We start from the raw sequence: 11,295 nt of genomic DNA, 5'->3' as shown, positions 1-11,295 counted from the left end.
TTTTGAGGTACTTTGGAATGCATGATTATAAGACTATTTGGAAAGTGAATACCAGAACATTTCATCTAAAATTGAAAAGAAATTTTATTTTGATAAAAATTTTCAAAAATTTAAAAAGAGTCTTATTCTCATATATCTATGAGTGCTGTGCAATTCAAGTTTGGCGTAATCATAAGGGACAGCCCTTTTATAGCCGAGTCCAAACAGCGTGCGACACCTCTTTGAGAAGTTTTTAAATGGCTTAATACCTCACTAACGTTGACAGCATTAGAAGGGGATAACCTGAGCGGAAAATTGTTTTCGATGTTTTTCGCCATAATACTAACCCTGGCGTTCAGCGTCAAAGGCGAACATGCTAAACTCTGCACCACGGTGGCCTTCATTGAAAAAAAGTTGTTAAGCTAAATTATTTCCTTGGTTTTATTGTTACTTAGAAAATGGTTGGCATTTTGCCAAATTTTAGGTGTACTGGAAGACAAGTAGTACTGTATCTTCCATATGTAGTTAACGTAAGATATGTTCTTTGAGGCCACCGTAGCGCAGAGGTTAGAATGTCCGCCTTTGAGAAGTTAGAGAAAATAGTACAAAATGATCTGTTAACGTTAAAAATGTAGAGGAAATCGCAAATTAGCAATTCTAAAACTTTGGTGCATTGAAAGAGTCCATTGCAATGCAATTCAATGCAATTCAATGTAGTTTTTTGTTTTTTTTTTTTTGACTCAGAAGTAATAATTATGAGGAACAAAACTTTAAATGAAAAATAAATACATGAAATTTGAACCGATCTAGTTCAACGAAGTTTTGAACAAAGTGTTTGCAGGCTTAAGTAGTATATTTAGGGTTGCCATGGTATTATTCTCAGGATTTCTAATATAGTGTAGCTTAATAGAAATAAGAAATACATCTATTGTGAATGGCAGAGAAAAGATGCAAATGCCAACTTTCCCACGCACGCATTCCATTAAGGAACAGGCAAAGTTTTCACACATCAATGAGTGCTGTCCGATTCAAGTTTAAACTCAATATAAGTCCGAATGGCGTGCCGCAGCGCGACAACTCAATGAGGCGAAGTTTTTACATGACAAAGTAGCTCACAAATGCCGCCGGCATTAGGAAGGTTTTTGTTGTTGTAACCACATTTTCACGTGGAGGTGGCGACCCTCGTCAAGCTCGTTCTGGTCAAAAGGACCGTTCGCCGCTGGTGGCCATTTCTTATTTAAAGGCGCCAATAACTCGCCTTGTCATATCGAGTATCATAGGTATTCAGTATTTGTGCAAGAGCCGGTGCCGCCCGACCTCTCACTGAGACACTCGATACCGCTGATTGTCCGCGACTGCAAATACAGCTACTCCGTATGGAGAATTCCACTATCCGCAAACTGTGGATGTGCCCGGTAGCTCGCAGCTAAGCTTCTCGTGACAGCAATATACACCACATAGATCCGAACTCAATGTTACAGCTTTTGTGGTGCTCGCAGCTATCCCGTGCAGGGCGGTATAGTGGATAACCACTGCTGAAATTTTTTGTATGTTCTCGTCGGGATTCGAACCTAGGCGTTCAGCGTCATAGGCAGACATGTTAACCTCTGCGATACGGTGAGTCTGGCAATTATTTTTGTTAATTTAAATCAACTTAGACCAATGGGCTTTTGATTGTATTTAGAGTAAAAAAGCAAAATAATAAATACCCCTTTAAAAGATTAGGCAAAATGTGATGTGCAAAATGCATTAGGCAGGCTACAGCGATCGTGACTTCGGACTGCTTTGCTACTAAAAAGAGTTCGTGGTTCCACCTATTCACTTTTATTGAGCAGTGCAATGGTAGAAGCATTCCCTTCGTGTGAAACGTTGGGTCTTGTTGGTTAACTTTTTCTTCGAGCGCAGTAAGAAAATTTTAAACCTCAAAAGAAAAGACATGTAGCAGCCGCAACACACACAAATCCAAAAATTGTTATCCAGACAATCTTTGATTGCCATAGAATAACCTTTCAATATGAGCATATTGCAACTAAATATTTTTCGACGTACTGTTCGTGCCTTCCTTTGTTTCTGCGTTTCTTTCTATTTTGGTTACAAAATTATATCATTTTGTTTTTGGAATTACGTTCAGCTTGGACCAATAGGTTTTTGTTCTTTTTTAGAATAGAAAAGCAAAACAGGGATAACGGATCTCCTTTTTATTGCCGCAGAGCAACACGACTTAGTAGAGAATTTAACACTGCTGATTACCTAAGGTATTTCATTACCTAATATGAAAAAAGTGCCAGCTTTAATAGTCCCTTTGATATAATAACTGTCAAGTTTCCACACAATGCAGAGCTGTGGGCGACAAGTGAAAATGTATTCACACCTTTGTCAATATAATTTTTTTATAGAAGACGAGGCTATTACTGAAAGGAAGTAAGAAGGAGGTCAGTATAGCTATTGGTATCATAACGGGACACATAGGACTACGAGCTCACTTATGTAATAAAATTGGTGCGGCAAGTGATAGCATGTGTAGGTCATTTGGGGAAGATGATGAGTCGTTGGAGCATTTCCTTTGTCATTGCCCAGCTTTCGCGTCTAACAGATACCGGCACATAGGTGGGGACACTTTACCAGATATGAACCAACTTAGGGAGTGACATGGAAACAATTAAGGATTTTGTAAGCGGCACGGAATTTCTAACTTTTATTTTCCTTTTCAATGTTACTTTTTTGTGTGTATTTAGAGCACACATCAAGCCGATTACTGGCTTAAGTGTATGTCCATAGTGGCATGGGGCAGATTAATATCTGCACCCTCGTTTCAACCTAACCTAACCAAGAATTGTTGCCCTGAGAAATATTCTTAGTCGTTGAGCTAAAACTTTAATCCAACAATATCTCATTTATATGAGAGAAATTTCTTCTTTTCGTTTATTTATCTGTTGATATTCGAATCCATACAGGTCAAGATGGAAATAAATTACAAGGAAGTTTTAAATAAATTACAATGGAATTTTTCCGGCGATATATGTATTTGTACACATCAATAAATATGTCATCCAGATTATTTCCGCATTAATTAAACGAGCACTCTAATTTTTAATTTTTTTTTCATCCAATGAATAGAGCTGGCAAACTATCAATGATCACAACATTCGATATTTTTAATAAAAAAATATCGATAGTATCGATACTATTGTCAATTTTCCAATGAAAATTAGTAGTTATAGCCAGGAAATCGATTTACATAGAAGCATTGTCAATACACTGACCGAATGAAACTAAGCTTAAAAAAGATGATGGAAGTCATAAGAGAAATCATTTTACAAAATTTTAGCGCTATCGGACGAAAATTGCGCCCTTGTTAAGCATCTTAAAGATAAGTCGTTTCAAATATCAAATATAAGGCATTTTATAGGTTTTCACAACAGGCAACATTTTGGTGACTATACAACTTTTCATAAATTTTAGCCCACTTGGTGATTTTTGTCTTGTAAAAGAAAAAGATCAAGTATTCAAAGAAACATCTGAAGCCGTTAATAGAAAGATTTAAAAGTATTTATTGATTTAAGAACAAAGTATCGAATCTTTTCATATCACTTTTTATGATAAAAATTTGAATAGCGTCTCCTATCATTATATCATGACTAATGGCAGTGTTTTATTTTAGTAATATATAGTGCAGTGCAAAGAAAGTTGTACGAAAATCACTTCTATCTAGACAACAAAGTTCTGGATAGATGTCATTTTCACACAAATTTCATTGCAATGCACCATATAGTACTAAAATAAAACACACCCAAAATCATCCTTGTGCCTATAGATGATAAATATATAGGAGGGAATAAAGAAAAAGCTGTATTTTAAGATTGGTATAGCAAATATATGCGTTGGTTATACTTTCACTAATGTTGACCCCATTTGCGAGTTATTCAGCAATGTTTAACTACTTAGTGGTGTCGTCCTATTGCAGGCTGTTCTGAGGAGAGAAGCATCCCATGAAATGTTTGTAACAAAATTGTATTGTATCAAAAAGTTGCTTAAAAAGAAACGACTTAGTTGTGTCGTCCTGCTGCACGCTGTTCTGCGATAAGCATCCCTGCTGTTTCTAAATGAAATGTTGGTGACAAATTTTTATTGCTTTAGTTTTAAAGGTTCGAAGCAAGAACAGAATATTTGTATAATTTTTTTCATTAGTATATTTCTTCGATGTTTTATTTATCACAACGTATTTTGTTCAATTTATTCCGATAATTTAACTCAATTTTATACCCAAAAAACCTTTCGATGGTCGTTGAACGAGTTGAATATCCCGTACAATTCAAACTTAGCTTAATATGAAGTGAAGGGGTTTTCATATAAGGACGATTACAATCGTTTGAAACAAATAAGCTGAAAAGGGCATTGTCTGGGCTATAAAGCAGATGAGCCAAAACTTCCCAACCATTGTTCCAAATAGCTTTTGATATTTATGCTCTCCATCATAGGATATAACTACTAAATTTCCCATGAACATTCCCTTAAGGAACAGGGGATACTTCTTATATATCAATGAGTGCAGTCCGATTAAAGATTAAGCTCAATGATAAGGGCCCTTCTTTTCTATGTCGAGTCCGAAAGGTGTGCCGCATAGCGACACCACTTGGAAGAGAAGTTTTAACGTGGCAGGATGCCTCACAAATGTAGCCAGCATTAGTAAGGGGATACACTACCGATAAAAATTTTTGTTGATGTTCACGTCAGGATTTGAACCCAGAACCCATAAGATCGGAGTGTACTTATTTCGTCATTAATTTTCAAAACAAATCAGATCGTTTGCTCTGTTTAGACAGCCAGAATTGAAAACAACAAAATAAGAGTGCATGCGCGCCATATTTTTAAGTGGCAGTGGTAGATAACAAGTAAAATGTGGTAAAATTTTGTTTGCCTATTAGGGGGAACATTATCAAATTTTACAATTTTTGTTTGTTTCTCTTTCGAGACGAGCTTAGTTTTGGCTGCGTCGAATTACTACAATGTACATAAATTACCTCAGTTTAAATGTGATATAGATAAATCAAATAAAGTATTTACTATATAGGGACTATATCCATTTATAGACCTATCTGGGGTGTATGTAGTGTAGGTGTTAGATAGTGTTTTTAAATACTAACGCATAAAAATAGAGACTTAGTGTCCAAAAGACTCAAATCGTGGTATCAGTTTTCATGAAGATTATATCTATTTATGTTCGTATCTGGACTATGCTTGGTGTGGGGGTGATGGGACATAAGTTTACTCATATAACAAAACTCGATCAAATCCGATAAAAAGGGGGTATCTTCAGGCTCAAGAAGCATAATCGGTACTTTGGTTTCAATGGCGGCTGTATCTATCAATGTAACTTTCTTTATCCTATTTGGTTTGAGTATCAGAAATCATTGCTACAATTTTAATTCTTAACTCCACCCATATCGAATTGTGGCGGGACCATCAGAAAAAATGTTTAGTGGTGGTTTTCTCCTCCTAATGCTGGCAAAATTTGTGAGGTACTACGCCATGTAAAACTTCTCTCCAAAGAGGTGTCGCACTGCGACACGCCGTTCGGACTCGGCTATAAGAAGGAGGTCCCTTATCATTGAGCTTAAACTTAAATCGGACTGCACTAATTGATATGTGAGAAGTTTGCCCCTGTACCTTAGTGAAATGTTCATGGTCAAAATTAGCATTTTTGCAAAATCTAAGACAGAAAGCTTTATTCGCTCATACAATAATAATAATGAAAAGTGCTACTGGCACGGAAGATATTGGGCTAGATCTATTTGGAGCAAAACTTTTTCAAGAGCTCTATGCTATTACATAAAATATGAAGAATTACATCAAAGCCTGCGGAACCCTTTGCAAAAATCAATCTTCAATTGCGAATTTTTAAGCTGATACTACTTTCAACGAGTTTCGGCTGCAATTAACTACTAAATTTTATAGCTTACAACTGGAAACATCACCTCGTTGTTTTTGTGGGTGATCAAGCTGGTTCCGGTCCAAAGGATCGATCGCCGCGGGAACAGTTTGGCCATTGGTTATTTAAAGGCGCCAATAACCTGCCTTGTCATATCGAGCATCATAGGCACTCAGTATTTTTTGTGCAAGAGCCTGTTGATGTAAATAGTTACTGTTAGATGAGGTATTGACACCAACAATAGTTACAATTCCGCTCCCTGGTCCATCAAATATATAGAGAAATAGAGACTTAATGAAAACTATATTCAACATTAGGAATGGAATTTCATTCCCTCGTTTGTGCTCTAAAGAGCAAAGTAAAAATACAAAAGGGGACATCTATGTGGCATTCGTTCTCAAAGGGTTAATTAATATACACAAATGCCATGGTTAACCACTTACTCCGCCAAAACACAATGCCTCACGACTTGGTATGGTTTAGTATGCCATACCAGACCACAACTACCCAGTTCTACTACTGTATAAAAATGTAGAGTTCTTTCAATTTTACCTCACGAAAATTAAATATTTTGTCATCCTTTTAATTAATTTCCTAGGGAGCAAGCAACATTTTTCTTTTGGCAGTACATACTCTTCATTGTATTGAGAGAGTTAATATTCTTTTGACTATCGTAAGGACTTGATCCGATTGACAGGTGCTGTGAAACATGGCATCACCTTTCTGGTTTGGAATCACCAAATGAGTATATGATTGATAATAAAATTGTTAGTAGCCGCGATGAAAGCATTTGAAAGTTTAAATTTTATTCCACTCTCCAAGAACTGTCGATCTTTTTCCTGAAGATTATTTATGTAGCATATCTTTTCTACTAAAGTGATTGACTAGATTTTTAGTGTGAAGAATTTGGTTGTTAAATTTATTTTGAATGTAGAAACACACAAAACACACTTATACTCCCCTACCCACAAAATGGTATACTAACTAAGAATATCATTTTCTTTTTCCTATACACAAATTATCACTTCTCAGGAAGACGATGAAAATGAAGATTTAGTACAGTTAGATGACGACGAAGAGATGCCGATGCCACCGCAAATCGATCCATCTGATTTGTATGAACCTGAAAATCCGACTGAAGAGAATGATGATGACGAAGAGGAAGGTAATACCAATGAAGAAAAAATCAATAAAGTCGATGATAATGATGAAGATGATGGTGGTGGTAAAGATGCAAATGACAATGAAAAAGATGATGATGAGAGCGATAATGAAAATAAAGAGAAAAATATGGAGCAAGACGAGGACGAAGGCAATGAATCGGCTACAATCAAATTGCAAAATGCCACAACAAATAGAGAAGACCATGAAGTGGACAAGGGTAATGGAACCGAGAGCGAGACAGAACTCGAAAATAATGACAAAGTCATTGTAAAAGGTTCTAAAGGCAAGGTCCAAAAGGACGCTAAAGCTACAGATGATGAGGCTGAAAACGATGTTAGTGACAAATCACAAACAGCAGCCACAAAAGATGACGGCGATGATTTCGACGACGATGATGACAGTGATGATAACGAAGATGTAACAGGTAAACGTTCCAAAAAAGGTCGTCGTTCGGATAATAAAAATGATCGCAGTCACGATAATGATGCTGCATCGATGAACAGTGATGAAACATCGAAAGGCCACACTCCCACAATTCCATACAACAGAAATACGGTCCGCTCACCTAGCCCAGCCCCATCGGATGCAGGTATTGCAGAATCTGAGGCAAGGCCTACTAAAGCTGGCAAAGGGCATGGAAATGTTATTGAGTTGTACGATGACAGCGATTGGGATGAATTGAACGCTGATAAGAATGCAGTTTCGAAAGGAAAGGATAAAACACATGGCAAAAGTGTTGAAAACGGCGACGATGCCGAGCCAGATCGCTCCTATACACCGTGCCTAGATGAAAACAATGATCCTGAAGTTGATATGGGAAGAGAAACACCAGCTGTCAGCTCATTAACACCGGATAAAAATTTGAATAATAATTCTGCTGAAAAATCTAAAGAAGGTGGCGGTGGTGAAACTGACATTGAATTAATTATTTCGGAGGAGGAGCCACCGGAAAACAACCGCAAAAAGCGAGGTGGCAATCTTTTAGACCCAACTGAAGAGGCCAAAAGTGCCAAATTTAAGAAAGTTAAAAAACGAAAGAAGAGAAATTATCGTGGCGACAAACAGCCTTTTACTAATCGTTTTAGACGTAGATCATTTTCTCGTTCACGCTCTCGCTCCCGACGACGCTCACGATCCCGGTTGCGATCTCACTCGCGTTCACGATCGCGTTCATATGGTTCATTTCGTTCAAGATCTCGCTCGCCTGGCCGTGGTCGAAGACGCGGGCGATCTCACAGTCGTTCTGATCGCAGGGAGAAGCGTCGATGGGGCGGTAGTGGTAATTTGAGGGGAAGAAGTTGGGATGGTGGACGTATTCCCCGCAACAACAAGCCCAAGAGACGTGAATTGCCAAGATATGATGTGCGACATGTGGTTGCAAATAAGCCAGTAAGGGATCGTTTTGGCCGCGATAATTCTCGAGCTAGAAGAGCAAGTCGCTCCATGAGTAGACGCAGAAGTAATTTTTCACGGTCACCATTTTCACGATCGGGATCCCGTTCTCGTTTACGCTCCCGATCCAGAAGAAGATCGTTCTCACGTTCCCGATCAAGATCGCCAAGGCTACGTTCTCGATCTAAATCACGGTCTATCTCCAAGTCACGATCGAAAACACCATTGTCAAGATCACGCTCTCGATCTCGTCCCAGGCGACCAAGTATTAGTTTGTCTCCATCGCCCCAGTATAATCGAAGGCGCTCTCTTTCACCACCGCCTCGTCGATTCAGTCCCATTCGCAGACGATCCATTTCGCCCAGAGTTAGACGATCGCCCATGCGACGCCGTTCACGCACACCTTTGCGAGTTATGAGATCTCGATCAATATCCCTGGGAGTTGAACAACGAATGAATGGTCACAAACCACCACATCGTTTCCGAAGCGGTTCTCGCCCAAGAAACTTTAGTAGGGAAAGGCTGCGTTCACGATCGAGATCAATATCATTATCGCCCCGTTACACGCCACAAATGAATCGACTGCGTTCCAAGAGTCCTCCACTGAAGAGTAAAAAGAAGAAAAAGGATGCACGCAAGAAGAAATCTAAGCGGCGCTTGCCAAGCTTAAGCCCATCGCCAAATAGAAGAATTGCCCGTCAAGCTGATCCGTTTGGCATCGAGAAACCAACAAAGAAGAAGCGACGTCATCTGCCGAAAGCAAAATCGCCCATTGATGACCACGGATGGTCGCCGTCGCCCAGTCCCGCACCCCCAGTCATCGCTAGCAATGTCGACTATCAGCAGGATAAAAATATATCTTGGACACCGCCCATGCATTCTCCAATTTTGGATCACTATCCGCCAATTATTCGACGAAGCGTGTCACCCTCATCTCGTAAAGAGAAAGGTAAACGTTCTAAAAAGAAGAAGAAGGAAAGTTCGAAGAGGCGAACAATACGCAAGGAAAAGAAACGCCGTCGTCGCACCGAAACTCCAGAACCAATTCCTTCAAAGGAAGTTTTTGCATCCGGAAATAACATCCTCGTCAGTGTAAGTTTCAACAAAGAGAATACTGCAAATCCCAACCATGGACAGCAAACAATCGTAACATTACCTCCAAATCGTGAGGACTTACTTCCCAACAGACGTGTATCAATAGATCATGTGAACAAGAGCAGCTCCTCCTCCAAGAAGCGAAAGGAGAAGCGTAAAAAGGTTGAGTCGAAGCCGGTAGCTATAATTGACTTGGAGCGTTCACCATTCCAAGTGGAACAAGAACAAACCGATGTAATCGTACTTACGGACAGTGAAGAAAACCGCGAGCGCGCTCAAAGCGAACACAGGAGAGATCGCCGTAGAAGTGAATCTTGCCCTCGCAACGATGAAATGGATATGCACCGTAGTCAAAGGCAAGAAGCCGACAGCAGCCAGCGCGATAAATCACCCGAACGGATGGACACAATTCTGGAAGAATCGTACGATATTCCACAAACAGGCCCCAAAACTCCACCAGAACCTCCAGGCGTCAAATTCAATTTGCAATCGAAGAAAACGAATAAGGTTCGCAATCCACTGCACGAAGATGATGATTACGACCTGCCAACAACTTCAGAACAACAACAGGTACAGGAAACACATAATTCCGATTTAGATACAATGCATGTGCAAAGCAGTCAAAAAATTGGCCCAAATACTCCGCCAGAATCTGGGCCCTGTTCACCGGATGCCTATGATCCATTCGAACCCACAAAGTCACCATCAATATCTCCACGCTCGCCAACGCCGCCTCCCTCACAGTTAGACGTTTCTCAAAACACAGAAGGTACGGGAGAAATTGGTTCGTCGCAAAAACATCATGAAAATGACCCCCCACGCAGGGACCAAATGTCCGGTATTGTGGGAAGCATTGCGCAGGGCGCTGCTCTTAACCCCATTGACTTAGTCATGGCCCTAATGGGATCGAAAAATATGACTGCGAACAATCAAGACTTGGCTAATAAATCCAACGAGCCCAAACAATACTCCAGTAATATGAATAGTCACGACGAACCATTCCGCAACAAATCCGACGACAAATCTGTTACCGTACTCTCAAATGTACTACTAAGTTCAGGAAATGGCATATCTAGTCCAACACCGCCCACAATGGCTAAAAAGATATTGCCACTACCGAAAATAACGGGCAGTGTCGGTGGCAGCAGTAGTAGCGGCGTCAACATGCGAAATGGTGGCGCGTCCAATAATAACGACGATGCTTACACGCTACACGATGCCGACAGCCCTTACTCGCCCGGTTCTGGTGACTACGAGGATCTATTTGAACCACCTCCAGATACAAATGCCGGCACAAAACGTTACTCCAAGAGAGGTGCTGGTGGCAAAGTTGAAACATTTGATAATCTCTTCGGCAGTTCGTCACCGGTCCTAAGATTGCCCTCGTATACGCCATCAAAAAAACACCCGGCTGGGGCATCGCGACCATCTAAAACTAAAGGTGGGTCTAACAATTTTTTTCTAGTGCACAATACAGCAAGTGAGAGAGAGAGAGAGTTTCACTTGCCCAAATGGGTAATAAGGTTCTTTTGTCGTATTATTGTCTTATTTTTAAAATGGGAAGTATTTTCACAACCAACATAAAATCTGAAGCGGATCAAAATCAATATACAAACAAACAAGCAAACAACACTTTCCATTTTTGGAATGTGGCCTTAAATCTATTTTCTTTGCTTTTGTAATTCACATGTAACTCCTACATGTTGCTTAATTTTGTTTGTGTATTGATTGCCAAG

The 11,295-nt window shown here is 39.7% G+C and overlaps 1 protein-coding gene across 1 annotated transcript in view; it reads left to right on the top strand.

The window, feature by feature from the left end:
• The window catches only part of LOC106081286 (serine/arginine repetitive matrix protein 2), a 62,335-nt gene that overhangs the window by 29,801 nt on the left and 21,239 nt on the right, over positions 1–11,295 (top strand). The window contains exon 3 of the mRNA XM_013243154.2: positions 6,941–11,000. Within this exon, the coding sequence (XP_013098608.2) occupies positions 6,941–11,000 (4,060 nt within the window). The remainder of the gene's footprint in view (positions 1–6,940; positions 11,001–11,295) is intronic.

This window comes from Stomoxys calcitrans, chromosome 2 (genome assembly GCF_963082655.1).
Source record: "Stomoxys calcitrans chromosome 2, idStoCalc2.1, whole genome shotgun sequence".
NCBI lineage: Eukaryota > Metazoa > Arthropoda > Insecta > Diptera > Muscidae > Stomoxys > Stomoxys calcitrans.
The sequence above is the reverse complement of the archived record's forward strand: the minus strand, read 5'-3'. Positions and strand labels throughout refer to the sequence as shown.